A 15,995-nucleotide genomic window follows, 5' to 3' on the forward strand; every position below is an offset into this window, starting at 1 on the left:
TTCGGGCCCTTTTCCTCAGCCTGCTTCCTCAGCAGGTACAGACTGCCCTTGCGGGGTCCCCGATCACAGACTGCGTACAACTGGCAGCCGCCGCGGACAAAGTCTTCGCCGTCACCCAACTCAGCTGTGCAGCCGCGAGGCTCCCCGACACCACCGAGCGTGCGCCGCCACGCCGCAGAACTATGCTACTACCACGCGTGTTTCGGCCACAAGGCCCAACGCTGCAGAGCACCCTGCTCTTTCGATCAAACCAAGATGGCCGCCCGGCCCAACGCGCCAGCCCCGCGCCGCCGTCTAGGCCCGCTCGACCGCACCCCCGCTGCCACAATGGCCATCGGCACCGCAGGTAAACTGCTGTACATAACCGACTCCCTTTCAGGGCACAGATTCCTTTGCGATACCGGAGCCCAATGCAGCATAATTCCTGCCTCCCAGCTCGACATCCAGCCAGGCTGCAGCGGCCCACCCCTCGTGGCGGCAAATGGCGCAGCCATCGCTACTTTTGGAAAGCGACGGGCCGAGGTTTGTTTCAACGGCCAGCGATTTACGTGGGATTTCGTGACGGCCTCGGTGGCACATCCCTTGCTGGGCGCCGATTTTCTTTGTGCCCACGGACTCCTGGTCGACGTCCACGACAGGCGCCTGATCGACGCAGCAACTTTCGCTTCACTGGCCTGCCAGCAGAGCAACAGCCCGGCCCTCGTCGGGTCCTGCTCTGCCCCGGCGGATGACGACTAATGCGCTATCAATCACTCAAAAGACTGAGGTTAAGCGAGTAACTGACAGGCTTTTATTAACAAAAGAATGAAGGTGTGCCTCGAGTGGTCGACCAGTCCAGAATACAGAGGGACTGTGGAGCAGTCACCTTTATACCTGGACTCGTGGGAGGAGTCATCCGAGGCATGTACAGACATGTACACAGTGGAATACAAACAGTGGTTTACCACATTCACCCCTTGTTTAAAAATGAGTCCGGCGGGGTGAAGTGTATTAAAAGTTTGTGTATTGGAGTCTCTCCGGAGGTCTTGTCTGCCGCTGTGATCGACGTGGCGACGGCAGGGGTAGTGAAGCTTCCGGCGTCGAGTCCCGCGTAGGCTGGGGCACTGGTGTGTAGCCCTCGTGGGTGTCGAGCGGGTCGCGGGGCCCAGGCCTGCCGTCTGCTGGGGTTGGATATTGGATCGTGGGGGGGAGTGGTAGTGGGTGGTGGGTTACTGGGGCCCCCGAGGGTACGAGGTCTCGTATGGAGACTGTGTCCTCCCGCCTGTCCGGGTACGCAATGTAAGCATACTGGGGGTTGGCGTGGAGGAGGTCGACCCTCTCGACCAGGGGGTCCGTTTTATGGGTCCTCACGTGTCTTCTCAGTAGGACCGGCCCTGGGGACGTCAGCCATGGCGGTAGCGATGTCCCCAATGTGGACTTCCTTGGGAAGACAAACATTTTCTCATGAGGGGTGGTGTTAGTGGCAGTGCAGAGCAGTGACCGAATAGAGTGGAGCGTATCGGGGAGCACCTCCTGCCAGCGGGAGGTCGGAAGGCCCCTAGACTTTAAGGCTAGCAGGGCGGCCTTCCAAACTGTCGCATTCTCTCTTTCCACCTGTCCGTTCCCCCGGGGGTTGTAACTGGTGGTCCTGCTTGTGGCAATACCCCTAGCGAGCAGGCACTGGTGGAGTTCGTCACTCAAACGATGAGCCCCGGTCGCTATGGATATAGCTGGGGAAACCGAACAGGGTGAAGAGGTCGTTCAGACATTTAATGACCGTGGCACTGGTCATGTCCGGGCAGGGGATGGCGAACGGGAAACGGGAGTACTCATCAATAATGTTGAGGAAGTACACATTGCGGTCGGAGGAGGGGAGAGGCCCTTTAAAATCAACGCTCAGGCGCTCGAAGGGGCGAGTGGCTTTTATCAGGTGAGCCCTTTCTGGTCTATAAAAGTGCGGTTTGCACTCAGCGCAGACTTGGCAGTTCCTGGTCATGGTCCTGACCTCCTCAATGGAGTAAGGCAGGTTGCGGGTCTTGATGAAGTGGAAGAACCTGGTGACCCCCGGGTGGCAGAGGTCATTGTGGAGGGCCCACAGTCTATCGATCTGCGCGCTGGCGCAGGTGCCACGCGATAGAGCATCCGGGGGTTAATTGAGCTTCCCGGGCCGGTACAAGATCTCGTAATTGTAGGTGGAAAGTTCGATTCTCCACCTCAAGATCTTGTCGTTTTTGATTTTGCCCCTCTGCTTGTTGTTAAACATAAAAGCAACTGAACGCTGGTCAGTGAGCAGGGTAAATCGTTTTCCGGCCAGGTAGTGCCTCCAATGACGCACAGCCTCCACAATAGCCTGGGCCTCCTTCTCAACAGTGGAGTGTCTGGTCTCCGGGCCCTGGAGGGTTCGTGAAAAGAAGGCCACGGGTCTCCCCGCCTGATTAAGGGTAGCGGCCAGGGCAAAGTCGGACGCGTCGCTTTCCACCTGGAAGGGGATGGATTCGTCCACTGCGTGCATGGTGGCTTTGGCAATGTCTTCCTTGATACGGTGGAAGGCTAAGCGGGCCTCTGCCGTCAGGGGAAAAGAGGTGGACTTGATCAGCGGACGGGCCTTGTCCGCATAGTAGGGGACCCACTGGGCGTAATAGGAGAAAAACCCTAGGCACCTCTTCAGGGCCTTGAGGCAGTGGGGCAGTGGGAGTTCCATAAGGGGACGCATCCGGTCGGGGTCGGGACCGATGACTCCGTGTTCCACAACACAGCCAAGGATGGCGAGGCGGGTTGTGCGGAATATGCACTTCTCCTTGTTATACATCAGGTTCAGGAGTTGGGCGGTGCAGAGGAATTTTTCGAGGTTTGCGTCATGGTCCTGCAAGTCATGGCCGCAGATGGTCACATTGTCCAGGTATGGGAAAGTGGCCTGCAATGCATTTTGATCGACCATCCGGTCCATCTCCCTTTGGAAGACGGAGACCCCGTTGGTGACGCCAAAGGGAACCCTAAGGAAGTGATTGAGGCAAACAGCCGCCTCTAAGACAGTATACTGGCGGTCCTCAGGGCGGATAGGGAGCTGGTGGTACGCTGATTTCAGGTCAATGGTCGAGAAGACGCGGTACTGCGCGATCTGGTTGACCATATCAGCTATGCGGGGGAGTGGGTAAGCGTCCAGCAGGGTGTAGCGATTTATTGTCTGGCTGTAGTCGATGACCAGGCGCTGCTTCTCGCCGGTCTTAACGACCACAACCTGGGCTCGCCAGGGGCTGGTGCTGCCCTCAATAATCCCCTCCTTCAGGAGCCGCTCCACTTCGGTTTTAATGAAAACCCTGTCCCCGGCACTGTATCGCCTGCTCTTTGTGGCGATGGGCTTACAGTCGGGGGTGAGGTTAGCAAACAGTGGGGGGGGGTGACTCTGAGTGTGGAGAGGTTGCACCTGGTGCGCGGCGGGCAATTTGGAAGCTGCTGGCTGCGGACTGTGAGTGGGGGGAAGGGTCCACCGTACGCCATCGTAACACTTTTAAGGTGGCACTGAAAATCTAACCCCAGTAGAACGGCAGCGCAGAGGTGGGGCAGGACCAGAAGTTTAAAATTATCGTACACAGTCCCGTCTACTAAGAGTGTCACCACGCAGTAGCCGCCAATGTCCGCCGACTGGGACTCGGAGGCCATAGAAATCCGCTGGTGCGCAGGCAGGACTGGGAGAGAGCAACGCCGCACCGTGTCGGGGTGGATGAAGCTCTCCGTGCTCCCAGAGTCAAAAAGGCAGATTGTTTCGTGACCATTTACCTTAATACCCATTGTGGACCGGGCCAGTTGGTGCGGTCTCGCTTGGTCCAGCGTAACGGAGGCCAGCGTAGGGGTCGGTGTGTCGTTGCGGGTATCAGATGAGGCGGTGTTGGGGGCCAAGATGGCGGCTGGCGTCCAAGATGGCGGCGTCCATGATCCCCATGTGGCTGGAGGCGTCCAAAATGGCTGCTGTTCCGGTGGTTCGCACATGACTGGGGAGGCCCAAGATGGCGGCCCGCACGGCCCACACGCGGCGCTGCTGGGGTTCGGGGTGGCTTTGGCCCTGCAGACGCTGGCGTAGTGTCCCTTCTTCCCGCAGACCAAGCAGATCGCATTTTTCGCCGGGCAGCGCGCTCTGGGGTGTTTGGCCTGGCCACAGAAGTAGCATTTCTGGCCTTGGGGCACTGCTGCGGTAGTTGGGCCGTCGCTGGGATGTGGCTGGGGTGGCACGGCGCTATGAGACGGTCCTACCGTGTCCCAGGCTGTCGTTCCCCGCGGCGTCCACGGTGCAGAGGAGTAGGCATCCATGCCCCGGTAGGCTGCGTCCAATGATAGTGCGAGTTCAGAGGCCTTGTTGAGGCTGAGGTCACTCTGCTCCAACAGTCGCTGTCGGGTGTAATTGGACCTGTGGCCCGCTACAAAAGCGTCTTGGATAAGTTCCTCTGTGTACACGGCGGCCTTTACATCCTTACAACCACAGGCCCGGCCAAGCACAGACAGTGCCTGAAGGTATTCCTCGGTCGATTCCCCAGGTTGTTGTTTACGGCTCCCCAGGAGGTGCCTGGCGTACACCTCGTTCACTGGGCGCGTGTACTGGTCCTTGAGGAGCTTGATAGCAGCCGTGTACGAGGTCGCGTCCTGGATGACCGAGTACGCTCGGTGGTTCACTTTGGAGGTCAGGACATCCAGTTTGTCCTCATCCGATTTGACCGTTGCAGCGGAGGTGATCAGGAATTTTTCAAAGCACCTAAGCCAGTGAGTAAACTTGGTGGATGCGTCCGCCTCCCGATGGTCTAAGTCTAGACATGCTGGTGTGAGGATCTTCTCCATTATAAAAAATCTTGTTAATAAAATTGATGCGCTATCAATCACTCAAAAGACTGAGGTTAAGCGAGTAACTAACAGGCTTTTATTAACAAGAGAATGAAGGTGTGCCTCAAGTGGTCGACCAGTCCAGAATACAGAGGGACTGTGGAGCAGTCACCTTTATACCTGGACTCGTGGGAGGAGTCAGCCGAGGCATGTACAGACATGTACACAGTGGAATACAAACAGCGGTTTACCACAACGACTACGCCCGCCTACTCGCAGATTTCCCGAGGCTCACACAACCGACCACCTTAGCCGCGGCAGCCAAGCATGGTGTCGAGCACCACATCGCCACTACGGGACCACCAGTGTTCGCCCGAGCCAGACGCCTGGACCCAGCCAAGATGGCGGTGGCCAAGGAAGAATTCGCCACGATGGAGAAACTGGGCATCATCCGCCGCTCGAACAGCCCCTGGTCGTCCCCCCTCCACATTGTGCCCAAGCCGGGCGGTGGCTGGTGCCCCTGCGGCGACTACAGATGGCTCAACGACGCCACCACGCCCGATAGATACCCCATTCCGCACATCCAAGACTTCTCGGCACACCTAGCAGGAAAGTCCGTCTTTTCCAAGGTCGACCTGATTCGCGGCTACCATCAGGTCCCCGTCCACCACGCAGACGTCCAGAAGACGGCGATCACCACCCCCTTCGGACTGTTCGAGTTCCTGCGCATGCCCTTCGGGCTCAAGAACACCGCACAGGCCTTCCAACGGCTCATGGATTCCGTCCTACGGGACCTGAGCTTCCTGTTTGTCTATCTGGACGATATCCTTATGGCCAGCACCAGCAAGGCCGAGCACATCGCGCATTTGCGCTCTCTTTTCCAACGTCTCAGCCAACACGGGCTAATCGTCAACCCGGCCAAATGCCAGTTCGGAGCAGCCCAAATTGACTTTCTCGGCCACAGAATCTCGCCAAGGGGAGCCATTCCCCTACCTTCCAAGGTGCAGGCGGTGGCGGACTTTCCCCAGCCCACCTCGGTCAAGGCGCTGCAGGAATTTTTGGGGATGGTCAATTTCTATCACCGTTTCGTGCCCAAGGCCGCCTCACTCATGCGCCCCCTCTACGAAGCCACCAGGGGCAAAACGGGCAAAGAGCAACTCACCTGGTCCAGCGAGATGGCGACAGCCTTCCACCAGACCAAAAGCGCCGTGGCCAACGCCACACTACTGGCCCACCCCATCCCGGGCGCCAAGACCGCCCTCACCACGGACGCCTCGGATTACGCCGTCGGCGCTGTCCAGCAACAGTGGGTCGGAGGCGCGTGGCGGCCACTGGCATTTTTCAGCCGACAGCTGCGCAAGAACGAGCAGGCCTACAGCACGTTCGACAGAGAGCTCCTGGCCCTGTTCCTGGCAATCCGGCACTTCTGTTTCCTCCTGGAAGGCCGGCCGTTCACCGCATTCGTGGACCACAAGACGCTCACTTTCGCCATGGCCAAAGTAACCGAACCCTGGTCCGCGCGCCAACAGCGCCAACTCAACTTCATCTCGGAGTTCACCACGGACATCCGCCACATCGCCGGCAAGGACAATTTGGTGGCCGACTGCCTCTCAAGACCCTCGCTCCACACAGTGCACCTGGGCGTCGACTACGCCAGCATGGTGAGAGACCAGGCCGCCGACGCGGAGATCCAGGCCCTCAGGACGTCAACCACCAGCCTCACTCTGGCCGACATCCACTTCCACGCAGCCGGCACAACCCTCCTGTGCGACGTCTCAGTCCCCTCGCCTAGGCCGGTCGTCCCATCCGCCTGGCGCAAGCGAGTTTTCGACATCATCCACGGCCTCTCACATCCAGGGATGCGTGCGTCTCAGAAACTCATGTCCGCCAAGTTCGTCTGGCCTGGACTCCACAAGGATGTGAGAGACTGGACCAACACATGTGTGGCGTGTCAGCGCGCTAAGGTCCAGCAGCACACCAAGGCGCCATTGGAGTGTTTCCCAGTGCCCGAGAGGCGTTTCGACCACGTCCACGTCGATCTGGTAGGCCCCTTGCCGCCGTCGCACGGTTTCACACACCTGCTCACGATCGTCGACCGCACCACCAGATGGCCCAAGGCGGTTCCCCTCGCCTCCACCACCACGACCGACGTCGCGCGAGCATTCGTCTCGACATGGGTGGCCCGGTTCGGCGTGCCGACCGACATATCCTCGGACAGAGGCCCCCAGTTCACCTCCCACTTGTGGAATGCCATCACCGCCGGCCTCGGCACCAAGTTGCACAAGACAACAGCCTACCACCCGCAGGCCAACGGGCTCTGCGAGCGCTTTCATTGTTCCTTGAAAGCCTCCCTCCGCGCCAGCCTGGCCGACACCAGCTGGATCGACAAACTACCCTGGGTCCTCCTGGGATTGCGCACCGCGCCCAAAGAGGACTTCTGCGCCTCCGCGGCCGAGATGGTCTACAGCCAACCGCTCAGAGTACCAGGCGACTTCCTCCCCTGACAACGGAGCCGTGGTCGGCCGCCAGACAGCTTTCCCTGCACAGGACGCGGCCCAGCAATTCCGTCCAGTGCCCACTTCGCAACACGGCCCGCAGCCGTCCTACGTGCCTCGGGACTTACGACATGCGGAGTTCGTCTTCGTGCGCCGGGGCGCGCACAGAGGCCCGCTGCAGGCACCATACACCGGCCCCTTCTCAGTATTGGAGACGGGGGACAAAGCTTTTCTTATCGACGTCGGCGGGAAGCCGGACCTTATTTCAGTAGACCGCCTCAAACCGGCGCACCTGGACCTCAGCTTCCTGTTTCGTCCAGCTCTTCCCCCACGGCGGGGCAGACCTCCCGCCTTGGCGGCGGCCCCACAAGAGGACCAAGACACGCCAGAACCTTACTTCCCGGCCGCCGCCCCACCTTCGCCGGCAGCCCGTCCAGCCAGCCCACCGGCAGACCAGCCGCCAGACCAGCCGACGAACCAACCGGCCGACCTCCCAGACAGCCCTCCTCACACGCCAGATGGCTACTACAGCCGCTACGGCCGCTTGGTCAAACCTCCGCAGAGACTGACTTTTACAGTTAACGAGGATTCTGGGGGGGCGTATGTGGCGTTGCCACATTGGGGAAACGCTGTGTGTATGTAGATAAACCTGTATAATCCCCTTTTAACTGCTGTATTCCCCTCCCCCCGCAAGACAGTTGCAAGCTGAGAGGAATAAGGCATGTTCAGACTTGCCTGCTGCTGAGAGAAGGAAAACCAATCAGGTTCCAGCAGGTGACCAATCCGTGAGTCATCACAGGTTCGCGGGCTTCACGAATTCAGTACTGTATTGTGAGAGTTGGAGTAAAGACCTATTTCTTGTAGCTCGCTGTGTTGCCTATTTCTTTACGCGGGAGACTGTAGTCTCCCACAAGGTACTGTTTCTCGAGCTTAGTTGGAACAATGTAAGAGGCCGCGGATGGTGAGGTCTGAGTGGGAGTGGAGTGGTGAATTGAAATGACAGGCGACCGGAAGCTCAGGGTCACCCTTACGGACTGAACGGAGGTGTTCTGTAAAGTAGTCGCCCAATCTGCGTTTGGTCTCCCCAATGTAGAGGAGACCACATCGTGAGCAGCGAATACAGTATACTAGATTGCAAGGAAATACAAGTAAATCACTGTTTCACCTGGAAGGGGTGTTTGGGGCCCTGGACGGTGGGAAGGGAGGAGGTAAAGGGGCAGGTGTTGCATCTCCTGCACTAGCACGGGAAGGTGCCGGGCGAAGGGGGTGTTGGGACTGATAGCTGAGTGGACCAGGGTGTCGCGGAGGGAGCAGTCCCTTCGGAATGCTGAAAGGAGAGGGGAGGGGAAGATGTGTTTGTTGGTGGGATCACGCTGGAGGTGGCGGAAGATGATCCGTTCAATGTGGAGGCTGTTGGGGTGAAAGGTGAGGACAAGGGGAACCCTATCATGGTTCTGGGAGGGAGGGGCAGGGGTGAGGGCAGAAGTGTGGGAAATAGAACGGACGCGGTCAAGGATCATGTCAACCACAGTAGAGGGGAATCCTCGGTTGAGGAAAAAGGAAGACATGTCGGAAGCACTGGTGTGGAAGGTGGCATCGTCAGAACAGACACGGCGGAGAAACTGGGAGAATGGAATAGAGTCCTTACAGGAAGCGGGGTGGGAAGAAGTGTAGTCCAGGTAGTTGTGGGAGTCAGTGAGCTTGTATATGGATGTTGGTCGATAACCTATCGCCAGAAATGGAGACGGAGAAGTCGAGGAAGGGAAGGGAAAAGTCAGAGATGGACCATGTGAAGGTGAGGGAAGGGTGGAAATTGGAGGCAAAGTGAATGAAATTTTCTAGTTCAGGGCAAGAGCAGGAAACGGCACCGATACAGTCATCAATGTACCGGAAAAAAAGAGGTGAGGGAGGGGACCCGAGTAGGACTGGAACAAAGAATGTTCCACATGTCCCATGAAAAGGCAGGCATAGCTAGGACCCATCCAGGTTCCCATAGCAACACCTTTAATTTGGAGGAAGTGAGTGGAGTCAAAGGAGAAGTTGTTCAATGTGAGAACAAGTTCAGCCAGGCGGAGGAGGGTGGTGGTGGATGGGGACTGGTCGGGCCTCTGTTCAAGGAAGAAGCGGAGCGCCCTCAGGCCATCCTGGTGGGGGATGGAGGTGTAGAGGGATTGTACGTCCAGTGAAAAGGAGACGGTTGGGGCCAGGAAACTGCAAACTGTTAAAGTGGCGGAGGGCGTCCGAAGAGTCGCGGATGTAGGTGGGAAGAGACTGGACAAGGGGAGAAAAGATAGAGTCAAGATAGGAAGAGATAAGTGCCGTGGGGCAAGAACAGGCTGAAACGATGGGTCTACCAGGGCAGTCCTGTTTGTGGATCTTGGGAAGGATCTAGAAGCGGGCTGTGCGGGGTTGGGGAACTATGAGGTTGGTGGCAGCAGGGGGAAAATCTCCAGAGGAGATGAGGTCAGTGACAGTCTTGGAAACGGTGGTTTGATGTTCGGTCATGGGGTCATGGTCCAGGTGGAGGTAGGAGGCGGTGTCGGAGAGTTGGCGTTCAGCCTTCGCACAGTCGAGGTCGGTTCGCCAAACAACAACAGCACCACCCTTGTCAGCAGGTTTAATGACAATGTCAGGGTTGGATCTAAGAGAATGGAGTGCTGCAAGTTCAGAGGGAGGCTGGTTGGAGTGAGGGGAGCAGAGAAATGGAGACGGCCGATGTCACGGCGGCAGTTTGCAATGAAAAGATCTAGAGAGGGTAAGAGGCCAGGGGGAGGGGTCCAGGTAGAACGGGAATTCTGAAAGTGGGAGAAAGGAATATAAGAGAATGACGCTGAGGCCACAGCACTCCCTTTCAGCCAATAGGGAACAGGAGCTCTGAACAACTGCATAAAATCAAAAGAAAAGCACTGCGGATGCTGGAAATCTGAAATAAAAGCAGAAAATGCTGGAGACACTCAGCAGGTCAGGCAGCATCTGTGGAGAGAGAAAGAGAGTTAATGTTTCAGGTCGATGACATTTCATCAGAACTGGGAGATGTTAGAGATGAATCCGCTTTTAAGCAGATAGAGAGGCAGGGAAAAGGGGGCTAAGAGAAGGGAAGGTCTGTGATGGAGATTCAATGACAAAAGGGATGAAGGTGCAAAGTAAAAGGAGATAGTCGTGGGACAAATACAGAAACAGAAGATGTGTCCAGAGGAGGTGGAAATGCAGAGGGGGAGGGAAGCTTGGAAAATCTGGCAACGGCTCCCGCGGCCCGGGAATATGGCAGAAGAAAGGCGGGAAGAGCCCAGGGGTACGGACCCCACCGGCCGGGTACCCCTGGGGTTCCCCTTTCACCATTACCACCCCCCCAGCCACCCCTGCGGACTCTACAGCTCATTACTGCGGGTGCTCGACAACTCACCAGCTGCTCTCGCATATCCACCACCGACTCGTTCTCATCGTAAAACCCAAAGTGACTGGAAAAGAAATGGTCAGTCAGAAAGGGGCGGCAATCAGCAGACAACATTCAGCTAGTATCAGAGTGGGGTGGGAGGGGGGTTTGGAATTAGTCAGCTGCAGGGGGAAGGGGTGGGGGGGAGGGGGAGGGGAATCACCGATCTCAGGGAGTCCCAAAATCGTATGAAGCGCACCGAGTACATCAGCTGAACCCTCCAGACTGAGGCAGGGACCAAGGGAAGAGTGAATCCGAAACCTTGCCGTCACAACAGAAGAGGAACACAGGAACAAAACCCTGGTCCCTCAACCACATCCCACCGAGAGCTGGTATTTTTTAACCTTCTTCCCCACAACGTTTTATATTTTTAATCAGCAGTTTGGTTTCATTATCTAATTTCTCTCCTGTCCATCTCTCCCAGCTGTTCTGACACTTTGCTAAATCTCGGTGCGCAATGTAACCAGCTTCCAACAAGTGTCAGGGACCCCGGGCAAGATCACACAGAATGCTCCACACGAGCCTCCTCCCACCCCTCTTCATCTCACCCCATCAACAGAACCTTCCATTCCTTTCTCCCTCATGCGCTTACCCAGCTTCCCCTTAAATGTATCTATACTATTCGCCTCAACCGCTCCCTGTGGTAGCGAGTTCCACATTCTCACCACCCTCTGGGTAAAGACGTTTCTCCTGAATTATTATTGGATTTATTAGTGACGATCTTATATTGATGGCCCCTAGTTTTGGTTTCTCCCACAAGTGGAAAAACCTTCTCTGCGTCTATCCTAGCAAACACTTCCATAATTTGAAAGACCTCTATCAGGTCGCCCCTCAGCCTTCTCTGTGAGAGAACAGAGCCCCAGCCTGTTCAATCTTTCCCGATAGGCATCATCTCTCCGCTCTGGCATCATCCTTGTAAATCATTCTTTTTTGCGCCTTCTGCAGTATCTCGCACTCGAACATTGGGTGCAGAGCCCGATACTGGCAGGGCCCGATACTGGCAGAGCCCGGTACTGGCAGAGCCCGATACTGGCAGAGGTCTGGAGACTGCCCGTCGCCCCTTCTCAGCAGGGCAATGGAGGCTGGCACATACTAACCTCGAAACAGAGGGCACCCCCGCCCCCCGTGCCCCCACCCCTCATCGCCTTCACCCTCTACCCCCACCCCCGTCACACAGACCGACTCGTACCTCGACTGCCATGGGGTTATGACCCCATCGTCCGGTCCGCCAATCAGAATAAGATTCCTGACCCTCAGAAAATTTTTCTTCCATTCTAATAAAAAGGACAAAAAAAGTTTTTTTTAAAAAGAACAGAAACACTGTCACAGTCTGGTAAATAACCACCATTACAGCCCATGGAGCAGGGAAAGGTAAGACATGGAACCATTGGGACTGGGTGGTGCAGTGGGTCAGACACTGTCCTTTCACCCTCTGGGACTGGGTGGTGCAGTGGGTCAGACACTGTCCTTTCACCCTCTGGGACTGGGTGGTGCAGTGGGTCAGACACTGTCCTTTCCCCCTCTGGGACTGGGTGGTGCAGTGGGTCAGACACTGTCCTTTCCCCCTCTGGGACTGGGTGGTGCAGTGGGTCAGACACTGTCCTTTCCCCCTCTGGGACTGGGTGGTGCAGTGGGTCAGACACTGTCCTTTCACCCTCTGGGACTGGGTGGTGCAGTAGGTCAGACACTGTCCTTTCCCCCTCTGGGACTGGGTGGTGCGGTGGGTCAGACCCTGTCCTTTCCCCCTCTGGGACTGGGTGGTGCAGTGGGTCAGACACTGTCCTTTCCCCCTCTGAGACTGGGTGGTGCGGTGGGTCAGACCCTGTCCTTTCACCCTCTGGGACTGGGTGGTGCGGTGGGTCAGACCCTGTCCTTTCCCTCTCTGGGACTGGGTGGTGCAGTGGGTCAGACCCTGTCCTTTCCCCCACTGGGACTGGGTGGTGCAGTGGGTCAGACAGTGACCTTTCACCCTCTGGGACTGGGTGGTGCATTGGGCAGACAGTGACCTTTCCCCCTCTGGGACTGGGTGGTGCAGTGGGTCAGACACTGTCCTTTCCCCCTCTGGGACTGGCTGGTGCAGTGGGTCAGACACTGTCTGTTCCCCCTCTGGGACTGGGTGGTGCAGTGGGTCAGACACTGTCCTTTCACCCTCTGGGACTGGGTGGTGCGGTGGGTCAGACACTGTCCTTTCACCCTCTGGGACTGGGTGGTGCAGTGGGTCAGACACTGTCCTTTCACCCTCTGGGACTGGGTGGTGCAGTGGGTCAGACACTGTCCTTTCACCCTCTGGGACTGGGTGGTGCAGCGGGTCAGACACTGTCCTTTGCCCCTCTGGGACTGGGTGGTGCAGCGGGTCAGACCCTGTCCTTTCACCCTCTGGGACTGGGTGGTGCAGTGGGTCAGACACTGACCTTTCCCCCTCTGGGACTGGGTGGTGCAGTGGGTCAGACACTGTCCTTTCACCCTCTGGGACTGGGTAGTGCAGTGGGTCAGTCACTGAACATTCCCCCTCTGGGACTGGGTGGTGCAGTGGGTCAGACACTGTCCTTTCACTCTCTGGGACTGGGTGGTGCGGTGGGTCAGACACTGACCTTTCCCCCTCTGGGACTGGGTGGTGCAGTGGGTCAGACACTGACCTTTCACCCTCTGGGACTGGGTGGTGCAGTGGGTCACACACTGACCTTTCACCCTCTGGGACTGGGTGGTGCAGTGTGTCAGACACTGTCCTTTCCCCCTCTGGGACTGGGCGGTGCGGTGGGTCAGACACTGTCCTTTCCCCCTCTGGGACTGTGCGGTGCAGTGGGTCCCTTTCCCCCTCTGGGACTGGGTGGTGCGGTGGGTCAGACACTGTCCTTTCACCCTCTGGGTCTGGGTGGTGCAGTCGGTCAGACACTGTCCTTTCCCCCTCTGGGACTGGGTGGTGCGGTGGGTCAGACCCTGTCCTTTCACCCTCTGGGACTGGGTGGTGCAGTGGGTCAGACACTGTCCTTTCCCTCTCTGGGACTGGGCGGTGCAGTGGGTCCCTTTCCCCCTCTGGGACTGGGTGGTGCGGTGGGTCAGACACTGTCCTTTCACCCTCTGGGACTGGGTGGTGCAGTAGGTCAGACACTGTCCTTTCCCCCTCTGGGACTGGGCGGTGCAGTGGGTCCCTTTCCCCCTCTGGGACTGGGTGGTGCGGTGGGTCAGACACTGTCCTTTCCCCCTCTGGGACTGGGTGGTGCAGTGGGTCAGACACTGTCCTTTCCCCCTCTGGGACTGGGCGGTGCAGTGGGTCAGACACTGTCCTTTCACCCTCTGGGACTGGGTGGTGCAGTGGGTCAGACACTGACCTTTCACCGTCTGGGACTGGGTGGTGCAGTGGGTCAGACACTGTCCTTTCACCCTCTGGGACTGGGTGGTGCAGTGGGTCAGACACTGTCCTTTCCCCCTCTGGGACCGGGTTCAACTCCAGTCCAGTTTACTGGAATTAAATTGTGTCTCTCTATTGGTTATCAATGGAGCTTATCAATGCAGTCCCTTGTCTGCTGGTCTACCGCATAATACGGCCATTCAGGCCGACTACAAACTGAAGTAGAAAATGAAAAATACAAACATGTGCAACAGAGTGCTCCTCTCGCTTTGCTGGGTAGAGGGAGCATTACTCTATCTAACCCGTGCTGTACCTGCCCTGGAAGTGTTTGATGGGACAGTGTAGAGGGAGATTTACTCTGTATCTAATCCATGCTGTACCTGCCCTGGGAGTGTTTGATGGGACAGTGTAGAGGGAGATTTACTCTGTATCTAACCCGTGCTGTACCTGCCCTGGGAGTGTTTGATGGGGCAGTGTAGAGGGAGCTTTACTCTGTATCTAACCCGTGCTGCACCTGCCCTGGGAGTGTTTGATGGGACAGTGTAGAGGGAGCTTTACTCTGTATCTAACCCGTGCTGTACCTGCCCTGGGAGTGTTTGATGGGACAGTGGAGAGGAAGCTTTACTCTGTATCTAACCCGTGCTGTACCTGCCCTGGGAGTATTTGATGGGACAGTGTAGAGGGAGATTTACTCCGTATCTAACCCTTGCTGTACCTGCCCTGGGAGTATTTGATGGGACACTGTAGAGGGAGCATTACTCTATCTAACCCGTGCTGTACCTGCCCTGGGAGTGTTTGATGGGATAGTGTAGAGGGAGCGTTACTCTGTATCTAACCCGTACTGTACCTGCCCTGGGAGTGTTTGATGGGACAGTGTAGAGGGAGCTTTACTGTGTATCTAACCCGTGCTGTACCTGCCCTGGGAGTGTTTGATGGGACAGTGTAGAGGGAGATTTACTCTGTATCTAACCCTTGCTGTACCTGCCCTGGGAGTATTTGATGGGACAGTGTAGAGGGAGCTTTACTCTGTATCTAACCCGTGCTGTACCTGCATTGGGAGTGTTTGATGGGACAGTGTTGAGGGAGCTTTACTCTGTATCTAATCCGTGCTGTACCTGCCCTGGGAGTGTTTGATGGGACAGTGTAGAGGGAGCGTTACTCTGTATCTAACCCGTGCTGTACCTGCCCTGGGAGTGTTTGATGGGACAGTGTAGAGGGAGCTTTACTCTGTATCTAATCCGTGCTGTACCTGAACTGGGAGTGTTTGATGGGACAGTGTAGAGGGAGATTTACTCTGTATCTAACCCTTGCTGTACCTGCCCTGGGAGTATTTGATGGGACAGTGTAGAGGGAGCTTTACTCTGTATCTAACCCGTGCTGTACCTGCATTGGGAGTGTTTGATGGACAGTGTAGAGGGAGCTTTACTCTGTATCTAACCCGTGCTGTACCTGCATTGGGAGTGTTTGATGGGACAGTGTTGAGGGAGCTTTACTCTGTATCTAATCCATGCTGTACCTGCCCTGGGAGTGTTTGATGGGACAGTGTAGAGGGAGATTTACTCTGTATCTAACCCTTGCTGCACCTGCCCTGGGAGTGTTTGATGGGACAGTGTCGAGGGAGCATTACTCTGTATCTAACCCGTGCTGTACCTGCCCTGGGAGTGTTTGATGGGACAGTGTAGAGGGAGCTTTACTCTGTATCTAACCTGTGCTGTACCTGACCTGGGAGTATTTGATGGGACAGTGTAGAGGGAGCATTACTCTATCTAACCCGTGCTGTACCTGCCCTGGGAGTGTTTGATGGGACAGTGTAGAGGGAGCTTTACTCTGTATCTAACCCTTGCTGTACCTGCCCTGGGAGTGTTTGATGGGACAGTGTAGAGGGAGCTTTACTCTGTATCTAACCCGTGCTGTACCTGCCCTGGGAGTA

General features: G+C 56.8%; 1 protein-coding gene across 1 annotated transcript in view; it reads right to left on the bottom strand.

The window, feature by feature from the left end:
• The window catches only part of ppt2b (palmitoyl-protein thioesterase 2b), a 154,215-nt gene that overhangs the window by 10,600 nt on the left and 127,620 nt on the right, over nt 1-15,995 (bottom strand). The window contains exons 6-7 of the mRNA XM_085975120.1: nt 11,906-11,990; nt 10,687-10,741 (exon numbers count right to left, since the gene is read on the bottom strand). Of these exons, the coding sequence (XP_085831246.1) occupies nt 10,687-10,741; nt 11,906-11,990 (140 nt within the window). The remainder of the gene's footprint in view (nt 1-10,686; nt 10,742-11,905; nt 11,991-15,995) is intronic.

This window comes from Somniosus microcephalus, unplaced genomic scaffold (assembly GCF_052327205.1).
Source record: "Somniosus microcephalus isolate GS21.2 unplaced genomic scaffold, FLI_Smic_1.0 unresolved_chr1, whole genome shotgun sequence".
NCBI lineage: Eukaryota > Metazoa > Chordata > Chondrichthyes > Squaliformes > Somniosidae > Somniosus > Somniosus microcephalus.